Genomic DNA, 16,532 nt, shown 5'->3' on the forward strand with positions numbered 1-16,532 from the left:
CTGAAATGAGGTAAACGATACGACTGCCCGAGAGAAGACAAGGTTCCCTCGATACCATGTACTGTCAAAAAGTGAAAGGTTCCCTATCCCCACGCAGAATCTAGATTCCCCTACAGAAACCGAACAACCCGTATCCCTACCAGAAGGTGCGAGGTGCGTGCAGAAAGCAGCATAAGCGCATTTCCATTATGAGTTTTCAGTGCGGTGGTTGAGTCAGTTAGTGGAGTCGTGAGACCGGTTGACAGTGATAAAATCAAAACCTGAAAAAGGATCATCCCCAAGTATCAAATAAACCCAGACAACGCTTTCGCGCTTTGTTATCCTAAGGCACTTCGATTGGCGGTCAAAGATGCGCAAACGCGTACACGCGTTTGCACGTTAACAAGTCGTCTCGCTACTTCTGTGTTTATTTTCATGAATCGTCGTGCTCATCATTCTCGACAAGAATTCATTATCTACCAGAACAATAACAAAGGATCACGTGAGACCAAGAGCAACCTCGTATCATCGACATGGCTGATCCCGGTGCGAGAAGAGCAGAAGAGAGCACCATCAGCTCCATGGAGGAAGAGTGTCTTATCGAAAGAAGAAGAACAGCCACTCTTAAAGAGTGCTTCGATATTCTGCATAGGGATGGCGTCATAAGGTATAACCGAGACACTTTCAGAAGACTCTTTCAGGACGAGGTAAAGTATATCTTCTCCCTGATGTCATTAAAGAACTTTTACTGTATACCGTATCATCGTACCAATGTGTAGATCGTCCGTCATACGATCGAGGGCGATCCAAATGATTCAGGGGCATGCAAGGTGGGCGATAGCCTCAGGCGAAGACCTTGCGCCTCGAGCAATCCTGAAAGCAGCCTCGATCACAACGATCTGAACAGTACACTATTAAATATTGATAATATAATGATTCTTGATCGGTCAAAGATAAAATCAATACGGCTTATAAGACACTGAAGTCAAGAGCCACGTCATACGAGTCGGTATGAGGAGAATATTTAGAAAATATAAAAAAAATGATATCGTGCAACTTGCACTAATAAATTGAACCGTATTTCATGAAATGTATTGTATGCAATTCGATTAAGGAAAGGAAGTAATGAAATTGCATAGCACTTAGAGGAATCGAAATTATACAAAATGAAAGCAAGGCAACGAATGGTGCGCACGAGAAAGGGCGCAAACCACACGTAGATTGGCCACTGCTTCTGGCATTGACCTGTTTTTTAATGATCACACGTAAAAAACATGTGACACGCGATGATTATAGCGAGACGTTGTTGTAGGATTAAAATATAATTGATAATCGGTTACATCCGAAATCCTATGTGTACGAACTAAAGATATGATTATCTCAGTAAATCAGGCTTCTTGTTTCTCTTTAGGTATTCCTTGAGAAATTCTTCATACTCTTCGACCAGGACAGAGACAATCACCTGGTGCAAGATGAATGGATTGAATTCCTCAAGGAAAGACTCACGTAAGTTTTCAATTCTTTTACAGAATTTTGTATATTGATTAGATAACTGTACCGATAAATGATTGTTTTTCAGTTTGAAGAAGTCATTAAATATTCATTTTTTTTTCACAGAAACGAGAAACAGGCAGATTTCATAGATCAGATAGAAAGCGTCGCCTATGTCTTGTGTGGAGAAGAACCGGTTAATTTAGTGACCTTTCAGCAGATATTCCGTGCGAAGGGGGTAAGTCTATCTACTTGAAAACATATTAAACACTTAATTATAGTTATTCAATATTGGCGCAAATTGGATAAAGAATCAACCTGCAATATCGCTATCTATAATGTTACGTACTCGAAATTAAAGGCAAATTAAAACTACCCGCATAAATAAGAAATAATCAACTATGAAATTTAAGTGCTCCTTTGTACGTTATAATATACTATTACAATTTGCATATGTCCCAACGTCTTACGAAATTATAATTGTAATACTACAGTTACCGATATTGCAGAATCCTACTATATTGTCCTTAGTGTGCGACGGTTAATCCACCGCCAGAGGCTTGTTAATATATGATTCTTCAATTATTCGTTACAATTCTCAGGTGGTTGACAAACTTTATCGTTTGATAGACCAAGAAAACACAGGATCCGTGAGCACAGTGCAAGTGATGGAATTCATAACTAGTATCAGTAATACCAGGTATCTATAATGCGACAATAAAAATAGTATTGCGAAGTAATTCATGTCCTTAGTATTTATTTTTTGATAAACAATATCGTTTCAGACCACGTGCTGGCTTTGATAAAGGCAACCTGGAAAGGCTAGAGAAGATCTTCAAGCAAACGGTCGGAAACGAGCGCGAAATTCGTCGTGAAGAATTCAAAAAAATAGTCATCTCAAAAAATGTAGGTGGGACATTATTTTATCATTGTATATGGATATATACAAATGGAGATTATATCTTACATGTATGTTTCAGCCCTTCTTCACGGAGAGGGTCTTCCAAATATTCGACAAAGACAATTCCGGGACCATATCACTTCAGGAGTTCTTGGACTCCATGCACCAATTTGCTGGAAAGACATCCGATGACAAGATAAAGTTCCTCTTCAAGGTGTATGACATAGATGGTAAGACTGATGGAAGGAAGAATAAAGTCTCTTCGGTATTGAAAATCTTGAATATTGATCTGATCATGATCTTCATCTGGTCCACAGGAGACGGTCTGATCCAGCATCGTGAACTTCAGCATGTAATGCGGGCGTGTATGGAAGAGAATGGAATGAACTTCAGTGAAGAGCAAATTGAAGATTTAACTATAGCACTCTTCGAAGATGCTGATCAGGATAACAGAGGCGCAATTACCTTCGAGGCCCTGAAGAGACAGCTGGAAAAGCACGATGGGCTCTTGGAGAACTTGTCCATTAGGTGAGTATAAGGTTCTATAAAAAGAAAAAAAAAAAGAATATATTTTTATATGGAAATTACAGTATAGATCGTTGGCTGGTACCGCCAAAGCCTGAACCTGCAAAGCAATCGTGTCTTCGCGTTATCAGACGCTTGAGACCTTATCAGCTGACGAAACCCTACATGAAGAATCATTACGTCTACATCAGCTTTCTGTCATTGTTTCTTCTGATTAATGTCGCACTATTCGTGTCACGAGCTTTTCAGTATCGACACTCTAATGGCTATGTGATACTAGCACGTGCTTGTGGTAATATACATTCCTTTTTTCATTATATCTCAAAAATAAAATTTAGAACAGAAGCTTTTTGTGTTCAGGACAGTGCCTGAATTTTGACTGCACATTTATCCTTGTGCTGATGCTGCGCCAGTGTATAACGTTCCTACGTACGCATGGATTTAGTTCTGTTCTTCCTTTGGATCAACATATATATCTTCATAAACTTACTGGTGTTCTTATTGGCATTTTTAGTACAGTTCATACACTAATGCATCTTCTCAATTTTAGTGAGTATTTTTCATCCTACTTCCATCGAATGGAAATTAATTCTTTTTCTTCCTTTCTCACAGGTACAGTCGTGATATATGATCCACAATTGAATAAAGAAAATTATACTTTGACTGAATGGCTGATCACCAGTAAGCCTGGATTGTTTGGATTGGTACCTGGTGGTGCTAATCCAACTGGTGTTGCATTGATTATCATTTTAGCCGTGATGACCCTATGCTCGATGCCATTTGTCAGACGTGGCGGATGTTTTGAGGTGATTAAATATAACGGGTGTTGATTTAATTTTGAGAATTATAAAATTAATGAGATGTTTATGAGGATCTTGCAGATCTTCTACTGGTCACATCTTCTCTATGTACCATTCTGGCTTCTGACTATTTTTCACGGACCTAATTTCTGGAAATGGTTCGTTGGTCCCGGAGTTATCTACATGGTGGAACGTATCCGTCGATTAATCTGGCTACGGTCTCAGCGTGGTAAGACATATATTAGTTCCGGTTTGCTGCTTCCTTCCAAGGTGACTCATCTTGTAATCAAGAGGCCGCAACACTTTGACTTCTGTCCTGGGGATTATGTCTTTGTGAATATCCCGGAGATCGCACGCTATGAGTGGCACCCGTTCACTATTAGTAGCGCACCAGAACAGGAAGGTCAGTCATTGAAATCTAGAATTTTTATACAGTTATGTTATTTTCAAATTTGAGTAATGGTAATAATAAATATCATTTAGATTATATGTGGCTCCATATACGTGCTGTGGGCGAATGGACGAATAGTCTCTATTCATATTTTGAACGAGAGCAGATGAGACTTCACAGAGGTGAAGTTGCTCCAGTAGAAGCTTGTACGTCAGACAGTGCCAGGACCAAGTATACTCCAAGCCCGTGAGTATGAAAATATAAATTTCAGAAAATCAGTCCATCATTCTCGTCTTCCTTTCATATTTTTCTATGATTAGGCTATCTGCTAGGCCGGTATTCGCAATAGAAAAAGATACATCCTCCAAGTGTTTAGAGGTTCCACGTGGTTTTGACAATCCTCGCTTCATACCGGATCTGGATTTATCACCAAGTCCGAGTTCAGTGCGTAGTTACGGGTCAGCACCGTCGAGTGAGCGTAAGTAATCCAGATTGAATTATTAAACTTCCGGTTAATTAATATTTTTCTTTTAGGTCCAGTGGATGTTGCAAGGACACCGCGTGACAAAAAACTACATCAGCTTCTTTTGGGTAGTAAAATGCCACTGGAAAAATCATTCTCAATGCCGGACATGCAGACAAAGAACAAGAAGAGGGAACGACTAATCGCGTGAGTAAATCTAATAAGGATATGAAACAGAAATCGTTTCTACTATGCATAAAGGAAATATTATCTACCAAGAATACTTCTCCCTACAGACTCCGTGACTACATGAGATCCGAGTCCGAGAGGAGCTTCGACGAGTGTCAAATACGTCGTGCCAGGCTCAAGTCATTAGGATTGGCTTACCTGAGCCCACAAAACAAATCATTGGCTCAGAGTTTCCGTTACATGCGAATGAAACCAACTATAATAGCTTTCAAGACTCCAAGTCTAGAGAATTGCGAATACGAAGTGACTCCAGAGGGTAATTCTGGTTGGTATACCAGTTCCTAATATTCCTCTTCGGTAATCCCTTCACAGTTTTATTATTATATTATTCCAGCTGCTTCTGAAAAGATGTCACCAGCTGGACGTTCATCATCCGGTCTTCGGATAGCTGAAGAGGGTCGAATAATAAAAAGATGCTCTGTGGATGATCCCAGGTGCATGAATGAGACGTTCAAGTCAGAGATGTCGCATTCGCCTATGAATTACCCAGTTGGCAAACCATTGGAAGTAGGTTATCTCCTGTCGGACAATCAAATACTCACTTAGTACACGATCCTAATTAATTTTCCTGTATAGATTTTCTTGGATGGTCCATATGGCACGCCCTCGAGTCATATATTCCAAGCGCAGCATGCAGTTCTAATAGCAACAGGAATTGGCGTGACACCGTTTGCTTCTATTCTTCAATCTATAATGCATCGCTACTGGAAAGCTAGACACACCTGTCCAAAATGTACATTTTCATGGGCCAGTGAGATACCACCAACTGTGATGTATTTGCGTAAGGTCGACTTCTTCTGGATCAATCGCAACCAGCACTCCTTTGAGTGGTTCGTAAATCTCCTCTCCCAATTGGAAATGGAGCAAGCAGAACTTGGTGTGACGATGGAACGTTTCTTGGAAATGCATATGTACATCACAAGTGCATTACAGAAAAATGACATGAAGGCTGTTGGACTTCAATTAGCCATGGACCTTCTGCACGAGAAGGTACAATCCCAATGATTTTTCATATCTTATTGCACCTTGCACTTTCTCTCGTCTAAGGTGCATCATTCCTATGCACCTTCTCTTTTACATTACAATGTTCTTTGTTCAGGAAAAGCGAGATCTGATAACTGGTCTTAAGACCAGGACGAACGCTGGTCGTCCTAACTGGGACAAGGTTTTCAAGCAATTGCAGGATCAAAAGAAGGGAAAGGTCACGGTGTTCTACTGCGGACCACCGCAACTCGCTAGGATCTTGAGATATAAGTGTGATCAGTTTGGATTTAATTTCCGAAAGGAAGCATTCTAGGTCTAGGTCGTTGTACGCGCCCTCTTTTTAATATTCATGTTTGCACGCATTGTCGTTGCGACGCCGAGGCTAGAGCGATGCGGGGATTCTTTCATTTCTCTTACTTTTAGACTTTTCTTAATCGAACGTTCGATAGAATAAACAATAGTATACTAGAGGACAAGAGTACGGAGTCATCTATTAAATGACTGTGTGATGTATTTTGTTGTGGTCATTTACAAATATTCCTCCTTCAGGTATAAGTCTAAGAAGTGTGAATCTACGATCTTCGTTCCACTTGCTAGCAAGTATGTAAATAAATAGAAGTTTCTTGTTGTGTTACTCGTACTTCCTCACTTAGAGGTATATATCTATACCTATAATATATTTATGTAAATTATTATGTATCCATTTAATCGTATCGTTATCACTTTATCAAATAAATTATTCTTATGAAAAATATCTATTAGCGCGTGCAAAGGACATTGACGAACTGTTAATATTTAAATAAGCATCTGACTCAATATTGATACCATGGAATTACCTTCGAAGAACAAAATTTTTTAAATAAATTTTCTCAAAAATGTCGAACGAGATGAGTGCAGCATCTTTTACTTCATTCTTCGAATTACCCTTGACGTTTCGTGCATCAGCCAAAGAGATAAAAGGACAATAAAAAAGTGCATCTGGCTCTCAGTCATGCTTGTCAAATGGAAACAAGTTCGTTAAAACATGCATAACAACTCCGATATAATAAAGGCTCCGCTATCTTTCTCGCTCCTCGTTTGTTTATTCAAATTTGATCTAAAAGTTGAGTAACGTTATAATCTGTAATGGCATCAATGTTTTTGTCCAACAGTCTATTTAATAATGGAGTCTGATCAGCACAATCGTGCCAGGCAAGAGGAAGTTAATGGTAGCATGTTTTATGCGCTCTTAAGTGAATTTGTCGGATGCGTCGCCATTAATCTGTTTGGTTGTGCAAGTGCCATTCAATTGATGCCCGTCCTGACTGTAACTGTCCTCTCCATGGCATTAACGTTTGGCCTCATCTATATCGTCTGCACGGTTATGTTTCGTAAGATATCCGGAGCACGTTTTAATCCAGCAATAACAATGGGCATGATGGTGATCAACAAAGTAATGAAATTAAAAAATAGTAGGTAATATAAAAACTCACAGGATATATTCCAGATGAAATTGTTTCGAGGTGTGTTTTATATTGGCGCTCAACTTATTGGTTCCTGCGTAGGCAGTCTGATCCTTTATTGCATCGCCCCGATTGATGAAAGTCAACAATTCTTTCATCGTAACTATAGTCTAGGTGTCACGGTACCTGTGGAGAGTATAACACACGTACAAGCTATGCTGGTGGAGCTTATACCAAGTAATGTGTATTCTTCCCCTTCAGAATATATATTTACTTTTACTCCTTAATGATTTTTTGTTCTTTCTGTACCTTGCAGCATTTATTCTAATGCTTACTATTCTAACCACTATGGAGACTAATAGCACAGCTGTTCAGCAACTTGCACCATTTGCCATTGGGTTGGTATTCATTGCCGGTATTTGTGCCTTTGCACAGTTCACAGGTGGATCATTTAATCCAGCAAGAAGCTTCGGAGCTGCTTTGTTAGCAGATTATTGGGCTGGTCATTGGGTGAGACGTCTGCATTTGGACATACATATATTTTCTAAAACGCAAAGATAGGTATATTGGGCAGGTCCTATCCTTGGCGCTATCCTCGCAGCCCTCCTATTCAAGGCCGCATTTGAAAACAATCTCAGGGACCATGAGGAATTGGGATATGAAGAAGATTTCCTTGAGCATGAGGTAGTTGATGAAGAGAGTCAAGGACCAGTAATACCAAAAGTTGATAAGGCAGTTCAGGCTAAAACGACAGTGGAACCTGGTCGTTCTACCAACTAAGGGCGTGTTCCAAAATCTACTCTTGTAAAAAGAGTCTCGGTCTGTCAATGTTTAACAACATGCGTTCGACGGTACAACAGTAATGTTTTGGAACATTAAGGTAGTGATATTTGGAACCTTAAGATGATGATTATTCATTCAAATCGGATGTGAAACATAATGATTATTCTATACATTATTAACTAAATTGGGTACACAGATACAAGATAAATGCAGTGGTTAACATCCTTCAATAATTTTAGATTTAGTTTATATATATTTTTTTTGGGCGTTCATAATGTGCACATTTGTAAATAAAAATAATATTAATTCTGTTATACGTATGTAGTATACAATACTTATTAGCCACTCAATTGAGCCCGCGGATTCAATAACGTCCTGAGCGCTCGAGAGACGGTATCTGTATTGTCCAAAAAATTTTCGATCTGCTTTTGTCCGGTTGGACAATACTGATACCGTCTCTCGAGCGCTCAGGACGTTATTGAATCCGCGGGCTCAGTTATTAACGACTCGTTAAGTCAACAAAACATAAAAATTATATAATATACGATTTGTACAGTATGTTTGAAATATGGCGACTAGAGTTTCTGTTAATTATGTATCTATCAGATCATCCACACCTGGCGCTGCAAACCATAGGAGGTTCTTTCTTTCAAATTGATAGTTTGCATCATACTAGGAATGTATCTTTGGTTAAGAAGTGTCTAATCAGATCAATTATTGATTTTCATCAACATTGAGGCTTGATTGCAGTATGTCAAGGTAAATTCACAAGGATGCTGATACCAAGGTTCTCCGTCGACTTGTACAGCACAAGAGCCAAGCAGTTTTATCTGAGAATATACATATTGAAGATAGATAAGGAAAAATAATACGAGTTGTGCAAAAGAATATAGAAATGACAAAGGTACCTTTATTGTACTGGCTTGTCCAAGTCGATGTGGTTGTGAAAGGCCCACTTGCAGTTGTGCAATATGAAACGAAGAGTATATGGCTACTACTTCTAATTTTCCATCGTTGATACTCTGCATGCCAAGTTTTTCATTGTCTAGAAGTAATTAATTAACTGGTTCGTACCTAATGTCAAGTTATTTTTATATATTGTCTTATATATATACCTGGAAGACCCATATCCCACAGATTAACACCAGCTCCCCAAGAAGGAATGTTTAAAATGACAATGCTTTCTATCGAAGGCAACTCTACTTGCTTTCCGTCTAAATAAACTTCTAGTCTTCGGTCCAGATCTTTGCACTCTCTCTCCATGACTTGTTGCGTGCCAAAGCATAAATACAAGAGCTGAGTGAACATTATAGGATAAAAATTCCATTGATTCCTTACATGTCAATATAGAGAAATCTTACCTTATTGAATATTCTATGACTGAAGAAATAGAATCTACTTTCTCTAGTACGATGGAAATTCAGAGCTACTTGAGCATCAACGCCGATACTCAAATAATTGTACATGAAAATGTTTTGTCGAGATGTTCGAAATCCTAGTCCTCTGTATGGTTTTACTGATACCATCCACCTAAAGAAATAGATTTTATTAAATTATCAATGCAGCATTTCCATGTCAACTAATCTGTTTACCTATCAAGTTTGATAGTTCGCGCTGTCTGTATTTGCTGCAAAATTTCCATAGGATCAAAATTTGAGTTGTGTTCCTTGCCCCATCCTAAGACACGGGATAAATCATTTCCAGTTCCCAATGGTAATATTCCTACGGATGGTACGGGCTGGGAAAATAAATGAAAATCGAATATTTTTATACAAAAATTACAAGAGATGCAAATAATACCTGTAACTGCAGCTTGTGAATAGTATTGAGGAGCCACGCGACGGTACCGTCACCGCCAGCAACAAGTATCCTACAAGGAATATCTCCAAGTAATCGACACCACTCTAAAGCGGCTACAGGATCACGTTCAGCAAGATCCACCACTTGTGCTGGATTTAATAATCTTCTGAATAGTGATAATATATCTGCTCCATCATTGTTGCCTGATTTTCTATTCCCTAGACGTAACAAAAACATCGCTTATTAGTATCATGAACAGAATCAAATTTGAACTTGAGCATACCAACTACTATAAGAGGACTCCAATTAGCCCAGGGTGGTGGTATTATCCTGCGAAGCTGTAATCGTCGCCGCATTGTGCTACGTGTATTAATCACTTCAAGACTTCCAGGTGGTATGATCATTGATTTAAAAGTGCCAAAGTCACAAATCTGCCAAAGAAGTTTCATAGTTATGCAAATCTGCCTCTATGAGTACAGTTCCATAAGGCATGGTATAATTTTATTCTCACATCTGACAGATTGGCTTTACATGCGTCATGAACGCATCGTTGACACCAGCAACAACACCAATCTGTAAGACCTGGTTCTAGATCACATTCTTCATCACAAACATCACACATTGCTATAATAGGTAAATTTCCTGTGGAAACATTTTATAATTGTTTTTACATTCTGAAATAATTTGGCCTTATTATAATAGAGCAATTGACATACCTCTCACCCAATGGTGCTTCATTGGTTGATCATTAGGCAATGTAATTCTCTTACATTTTAATTCTTTATCAGCAATTCTGACACAATCGCGATCAGCACAGACACCACATGAATCGCATTTCAATCCATCCACATTTAACAGAAACGCCTCACAAATGCTGCAGTAATATGCCTAAATGCAAGCAAATATCAATGAATTTTTTTATATCGATATAAGATGGATATAACATATATTTAGTTTTTATTTGAAATTCTAGAAAGGCACAAATACCTTCGATATCCTTTTAATGGTTTTCCAATTATGCTCTTTAGTTACATCCCGTATATGGATATGCGGATCTCCTACAAGGTATCTAAAGAGATTTACAGTTAGCATGAAAAATATCATGGTTGATACTGTGGGTAGAATAACAGTAGATAATTCTCCTTCCCACATGTTGATTTAGAAGAAACTTTTTTTTGTTGATAATCTCTTCTGTAACAGAAGGTCTGTACTCGAAACCAACAATACAGATATATTATACAAAAGTGAAACTATAGTTATTCCATAGATTATAATAATGACACAATTAAAGATATTAAAATTGAACAAATTATCGATTAACTAAGAGAACAATGTAATGAAGTTACAAGGAAATAGAAATTAAATAATAAACCAAAACTGATATGAAATGTTACATATATAAGACAAGAACTTACAAGGCCACAAAAAAATATATGTTACAGAACACTGTAATACATAAGCAATTACCTGATAAAACTTTTTATAATAATTGTGCGTAACAATAAATTTGTATGCATCCAAATCATTCAAATCATGATCAACCAAAATCAAATGATCACAATCTGATTGAAGTTAGAGCTTCACGATTAACGAGAAACATGCGCAGAAGAATCTGAGAAAACTATTGGTAATGCTATAAAAATGTCCCTACACCAGTATTTAAATGGTTTTTCCGAGTTATATAGATGTTGATATAAGATTATCCAAATGTTATAAGATTCACACCTTTGGGATAGTAAGATCAATCACGTTCTTCTCATGGTATAAAAAATTATTTCGAAATTTTAGAAAGAAAGCATCAATCAAATCGTATTCTTGTTTATCTTGTTTCATGCGAAAGTCTCCTTTTACTCGCAACTGATTTTATGCGACTAACTTCAATCTATCATTTAAGTCGGATAAAAGCTTCATATATGGGCAAAAGAAATTTACAACTTTATCACTAATTGCACAAGGTAATGTATTGTAATCTGTGAAGTTAGTTTTATAACGTTGTCTTATAATTCTTTTGTATTTCTGGTATCTAGATTTGACACGTTCTTACTATTCTCAGAGTTATGCTGCGATTATCATGTTTTATATAACCTATATCTAAATCTTTTGTAACTGCCCCTTTTGTTTATTCGGCTAGACAGTTTGTCACTGTCAAATTAAATCTAGACTTTGTATAATTTTCTGCAGTCTTGATAAACATGCGTGAGAATTAATCCTCGCCAGAATTATATTCAACCGCGAGGAAATAGTATTGGCATCCACAGTCTCACACAACTACTATTATGGCTTTTCGCAAAGGAAACAGGAAATTGAAGCTGCAAGTTTCTGAGGAAACTCCTGTACCAGTGTAAGTCATATTTTCAATGATGTATTATATGTGTGTAGATGTGATCATTGATAATATGTATCAGGACTCCACCAAGGAATTTGGATAAAAGAACAACGATAACCATAGATGAAAAGACTTTTATAGTAGAAGCAGATGATCTTGAAGAACTGTGTGTTCTTGGACGAGGAGCATATGGGGTTGTGGATAAAATGAGACATAAACAAAGTGGTACTATCATGGCTGTGAAGGTAGTTAACATAAGTAAACATATTTTACGAGTAGAACTTTTCTTCTTAAGATAAACCATTTGAATATAAATTACAGAGAATAACAGCAACAGTCAATACGCAAGAGCAAAAGCGCTTATTAATGGATCTAGATATTTCCATGCGCAGTTCGGCATGTCCATATACTGTACAATTCTATGGAGCTCTCTTCAGAGAAGGGGATGTCTGGATTTGCATGGAAGTAATGGACATGAGTCTGGACAAATTTTATACAAAAGTTTATAAGCACGGTCGCTCAATTCCTGAAGATATTCTTGGAAAAGTAGCTTTTGCTGTAAGTGTTTCATACATTTAGATATCTATCACTATATACCATAACCTAAAAATAGTGATCCTAACCTGCAGGTAGTCAGTGCATTACATTATTTGTATTCTCAATTACGAGTTATACACAGAGATGTAAAACCTAGTAACATATTAATTAATCGGAAGGGTGAAGTAAAGATCTGTGATTTTGGAATATCCGGGTATCTCGTCGACTCAGTAGCCAAAACCATCGACGCCGGTTGTAAACCATACATGGCCGTACGTATTATTAACAGCTCCTTAATAATAGTATGATTTCTATTACTTTTCTTTATTTCTCTTATCCTTCTTCTCGAATGTCCTTTTTCCAGCCAGAGAGGATAGACCCGTCAGGTAACCCTTCACAATATGACATCAGATCGGATGTCTGGTCCTTAGGTATATCATTGGTGGAACTAGCCACAGGCAAATTCCCATACGAGTCATGGGGTACACCTTTTGAACAGCTCAAGCAAGTAGTAAAAGATGAAGCGCCAAAGTTACCAGCTGGTAAATTTTCACCCAGCTTTGAAGAGTTTATTAATAAATGGTGAGTAATAGCGCCAAGGAGGTCATTGAAAATAGTTCCAAAGTCTAGCTGCCTGAAACCCTAAATAAATTTATACTTTACCAAGGTCATACATGTGAATTGATTTCGTTACAGTCTAATGAAGAATTATACAGCGCGACCGAATTACAATCAACTCCTGGAGCTCAGTTTCATAACTGAACACGCGACGAAGGACACGAACGTTGCGACGTTTGTTGAAGAAATTTTGGATTTGCCGGACACTGAGCAGCTGTCATAGTACAGGGATTTTTTAAGGATGATGTTAGTCTTGTCGAAGCGGTATTTTACGTAACTTTGCGCTTCTCACTCGTCGCGTTCATTTGCATCTCCGTATTGGGTTGTTTCAGTATCCTTAGTTTCATGTGATTTTGTGGTGCCCATTTGTAATTATATTGTTTAAACAAGAAAGTATGTCATTTGGTTTGCGACAATACTAGCAATTTTCAGATTATTCGGTAACAGCGGCCTGCCGATTTCTCAGTTCACGGATAAAACACTGAGGGATGGACACAACGGTGCCACTATGACTTATGGCGCCATAGTGAAACCTGTCCAAATAACTAATTATTATTTCATCTTGAATATATTAATAAGCGTATGGTTTGAATCGAGTAGACACCGATAAATTTAAAAGATCAATCAAAATACCATCTTGAAATCTTATTCGAATTGTATATAGAACTCTATGCAGAGCTCTGGTCAATATTTATGAAGTACATACTTTTTTTTTTAAAGATTTTGCTGCTACGAACTCTGTACACTCTAAGTTGTAACATATGCAAAATATTTAAAAAGTGTAATAGTAATTTTTTATAGACATTGCCTAATCAATGCAAATTTTTTTGATACATTCTACTATTATGTAACATTGATTTTCAATAAACGAGAAAATTACTTGACGAATTAATAAGATTTTTTTATCTAATGGTCTTTAAATAATCTGCTACTATGTTTTCATGATTATAAAAAATCATTTAGATAACCATTATTGAAAGTTATTGCTAGACTGCTTACCTCTTTCTAACACGAAATGATAACAACTGTCCAATCATTATAGGTCATTACGTTTTCTTAATGCTCACTACACAGCAGTGCTGTATGCTCATGAATACTATCTTCACATTCAGTAATTCTACAATAAGATAGGGATTAAAGCAAGGTGTGACGTGAGAATACTGTCACTCAAAAACCAGAGATTTGCATAAATTGTTTAACGATGCCAATTCCCAACGCCGCAGAAATTGCTGAACTCTACAATGAAATGGGTTATAACATTAATCCGGATACTGTGAGTAATATCGTCTCATATTAGAATGGTATATTGTATAACATACTGGAATACTGTTCATGTGTGCGTATTATATCTTAACATAAAGAAAGCATCCTGTTTTAGGCTCAGCTAGATGCAATGTACGGTCAGAAAAAACGTAAACATGGTAATGCACTCTATGGATTACAACATCTGAAAATATATATAGGAATTGGTATTGTTACATGTTAAAATATGAAAAATATTTCAGATATGGTAATGATCATCATGGCAGATGCTGATATAAGTGCTGTTATCAATTACTTCAAAACAATGTCGTTTTGTAAAGCTGACGATTCAAAGTATTTCAATCTGAAAAAGATCTGGGTTCAGGAACCTGTTATAAATATATTTACAGACAGCATTGTGGAGGCACAGTTGGCCAAAGTTGTTATGCTAGAAAGATTAATGTTAACAGCTTTTCGCAATAATGATGAGGTTATTCGTGCAGTAAATATAGAGACCTCAAGAGAATATGGAGCTTCTATATGGTCAGAGAATATTAACAGTACTCAAAATGTAGCTGCTGCCTTAAATGTATGTATTTCTCATCTATTTTCTTTGTACTTGCATGTAGCCCCCAATGATTTGTAATTACATCGAATTCCTTTTTATTTCTAGACATTTATTGTTTGGATTAATACATCGTCAATATTAGATGCATTTCTTTTAAACATTATAAACACTTCCATAACAGCAGACTATGCCATTCCAGAATCAAACAATTTAACAAGGATTATATCAGATGGAGCATCTGAGTTGAGTGAAAAGTTTCACCTATTTTATGATGGCCAATGGAAAAAACCAGTAAAACAGGAGTACTGGACTGGAGAAACAGATATATTAATAGCTAATGCAACAGAGTATGTAATCATATACCTTTTATGTAATCTTGAGAAACTTCTTCACCTTTCAATTAATTCCTATTAAATGAATATCTCTAGAAAAGATATAATGGACTGTGTCGTCTCTGCTGTTCGAGCCTTTCAAGCGTGGTCCACAACACCTCTCAGTAAGAGGAAAAATGTTTTCCAATATCTGGCAGACAGGATAGCATCCACAGGGTAAGTACCTATAATATCGCATCAATAAAATCAAAATAATTATCAGGAGAAATGGGTAGAAGCAGGATATTTTTATACTCTTCCAGAAATTACAGCCTTGCAGATTCTATAATAAGATGGGCTAATGATCCATCTGTATGTGAGACCTCAACTTTCTTCCTTAAGGATGATACAGTTAATTTATTAGTAAGACGTGACCCGAAAGGTGTAATTGTTGTAAATAGCGACAATACAGAAGACCTGTTTCGTATGGTAGTTTATGCCTGCATAACTGGCAATACTGTAATAATAACAAGTAGTGATTACTTTTGTAAAACCAAGCTAAAATACTGCGACATGTTTTCCAGTTGCCAAATTCCACCAGGTCTTGTGAATATCTTAACGTTTGCTAATCTCACACCAGCTTTACAGTACATGTCCAATTTGTTTCCTATATCAATTATAACAACAGGCAACGTTTGTGTTGAAGATGAAAGAATATGTAACCCTAATAGGGATCTTCTTAAATTTACTAGAACAAAATTTGTATGGATGTCTTGTAAGTAAAATCATATACAGTTTCTCACTTGTGAATTGAATTATGTACGTAACAATAAGATATTATATTTGTATATTTCATAAAATAAACAATTATACAAATCTTTTCGATCAACGAGAAAGTTCTGTAAACATTGACTCAATCTTAAATGGGTCATTCAAAATGATCTTAATATTATGTTTCTTAAAATAAATGTAGGCTTTGACATACAAGTAACATAGGAGTGAGTATAGTTATTCTCACTGGAAGCTTAAATGATCAATAATATTACTCAATCCCATAATTGCATCTACAGTTTGACTTTGTGATCATATTAATTCCCTTTCCTATCTATCAATTCACAACCA

At 36.8% G+C, this 16,532-nt stretch overlaps 5 protein-coding genes and 1 long non-coding RNA gene across 16 annotated transcripts; 4 read left to right on the forward strand and 2 right to left on the reverse strand.

Moving 5' to 3' along the window:
• The first annotated feature begins 201 nt into the window (after window positions 1-201).
• LOC107267806 (NADPH oxidase 5) lies at window positions 202-6,663 on the forward strand. 2 transcript variants are annotated; one of them, XM_015739921.2, is made up of 18 exons: window positions 202-686; window positions 1,391-1,485; window positions 1,597-1,708; window positions 2,073-2,170; window positions 2,256-2,376; window positions 2,451-2,601; window positions 2,689-2,899; window positions 2,962-3,188; window positions 3,257-3,445; window positions 3,509-3,702; window positions 3,778-4,099; window positions 4,180-4,333; window positions 4,408-4,565; window positions 4,622-4,757; window positions 4,847-5,064; window positions 5,134-5,306; window positions 5,376-5,789; window positions 5,899-6,663. In XM_015739921.2, the coding sequence occupies exons 1-18, from the start codon at window positions 513-515 to the stop codon at window positions 6,094-6,096; spliced, it is 3,345 nt and encodes a 1,114-aa protein (XP_015595407.1). In that variant the 5' UTR covers window positions 202-512; the 3' UTR covers window positions 6,097-6,663. The 2 variants fall into 2 exon arrangements, with proteins under 2 accessions (XP_015595407.1, XP_024940815.1); XM_025085047.1 differs by having other exon boundaries at window positions 2,451-2,899.
• On the reverse strand, window positions 2,625-6,758 carry LOC112494360. Its single transcript, XR_003059713.1, has 3 exons — window positions 6,620-6,758; window positions 2,837-2,913; window positions 2,625-2,758 (listed from the first exon to the last, which is right to left on the reverse strand). It is a non-coding gene; the product is annotated as an uncharacterized LOC112494360 (long non-coding RNA).
• A 151-nt stretch (window positions 6,759-6,909) lies between these two features.
• On the forward strand, window positions 6,910-8,322 carry LOC107267813 (aquaporin-like). The gene is made up of 4 exons (XM_015739936.2): window positions 6,910-7,215; window positions 7,270-7,462; window positions 7,542-7,735; window positions 7,787-8,322. Exons 1-4 carry the CDS (start codon window positions 6,946-6,948, stop codon window positions 8,003-8,005), a joined length of 876 nt encoding a protein of 291 aa, XP_015595422.2. The 5' UTR covers window positions 6,910-6,945; the 3' UTR covers window positions 8,006-8,322.
• On the reverse strand, window positions 8,270-11,672 carry LOC107267808 (diacylglycerol kinase epsilon). 6 transcript variants are annotated; one of them, XM_025085058.1, is made up of 11 exons: window positions 11,276-11,407; window positions 10,796-10,877; window positions 10,525-10,696; window positions 10,320-10,450; window positions 10,092-10,239; window positions 9,809-10,026; window positions 9,601-9,746; window positions 9,370-9,538; window positions 9,124-9,304; window positions 8,917-9,053; window positions 8,270-8,838 (listed from the first exon to the last, which is right to left on the reverse strand). In XM_025085058.1, exons 1-11 carry the CDS (start codon window positions 11,332-11,334, stop codon window positions 8,719-8,721), a joined length of 1,563 nt encoding a protein of 520 aa, XP_024940826.1. In that variant the 5' UTR covers window positions 11,335-11,407; the 3' UTR covers window positions 8,270-8,718. The 6 variants fall into 6 exon arrangements, with proteins under 6 accessions (XP_024940826.1, XP_015595412.1, XP_024940824.1 ...); XM_015739926.2 differs by lacking the exon at window positions 11,276-11,407 and adding an exon at window positions 11,534-11,672 and having other exon boundaries at window positions 8,271-8,838; window positions 10,796-10,999; XM_025085056.1 differs by having other exon boundaries at window positions 8,271-8,838; window positions 10,796-11,013; window positions 11,224-11,422.
• On the forward strand, window positions 11,418-13,998 carry LOC107267810 (dual specificity mitogen-activated protein kinase kinase 6). Of its 4 annotated transcripts, XM_015739928.2 has the most exons (8): window positions 11,462-11,569; window positions 11,649-11,763; window positions 11,990-12,149; window positions 12,214-12,379; window positions 12,456-12,692; window positions 12,764-12,943; window positions 13,036-13,253; window positions 13,368-13,998. In XM_015739928.2, exons 3-8 carry the CDS (start codon window positions 12,085-12,087, stop codon window positions 13,510-13,512), a joined length of 1,011 nt encoding a protein of 336 aa, XP_015595414.1. In that variant the 5' UTR covers window positions 11,462-11,569; window positions 11,649-11,763; window positions 11,990-12,084; the 3' UTR covers window positions 13,513-13,998. The 4 variants fall into 4 exon arrangements, with proteins under 4 accessions (XP_024940842.1, XP_015595414.1, XP_015595416.1 ...); XM_025085074.1 differs by lacking the exons at window positions 11,462-11,569; window positions 11,649-11,763 and adding an exon at window positions 11,418-11,435; XM_015739930.2 differs by lacking the exon at window positions 11,462-11,569 and having other exon boundaries at window positions 11,645-11,763; window positions 11,836-12,149.
• Window positions 13,999-14,216: 218 nt separating this feature from the next.
• LOC107267809 lies at window positions 14,217-16,299 on the forward strand. Of its 2 annotated transcripts, none has more exons than XM_025085070.1 (6): window positions 14,217-14,562; window positions 14,668-14,710; window positions 14,795-15,120; window positions 15,205-15,446; window positions 15,528-15,647; window positions 15,707-16,299. In XM_025085070.1, the coding sequence occupies exons 1-6, from the start codon at window positions 14,491-14,493 to the stop codon at window positions 16,191-16,193; spliced, it is 1,290 nt and encodes a 429-aa protein (XP_024940838.1). In that variant the 5' UTR covers window positions 14,217-14,490; the 3' UTR covers window positions 16,194-16,299. The 2 variants fall into 2 exon arrangements, with proteins under 2 accessions (XP_024940838.1, XP_015595413.1); XM_015739927.1 differs by having other exon boundaries at window positions 14,231-14,562; window positions 15,734-16,299.
• Window positions 16,300-16,532: the final 233 nt, after the last annotated feature.

The sequence above is a fragment of the Cephus cinctus genome, unplaced genomic scaffold (genome assembly GCF_000341935.2).
Source record: "Cephus cinctus unplaced genomic scaffold, Ccin1 Ccin1_scaffold0457, whole genome shotgun sequence".
In the NCBI taxonomy this organism is placed as follows: domain Eukaryota; kingdom Metazoa; phylum Arthropoda; class Insecta; order Hymenoptera; family Cephidae; genus Cephus; species Cephus cinctus.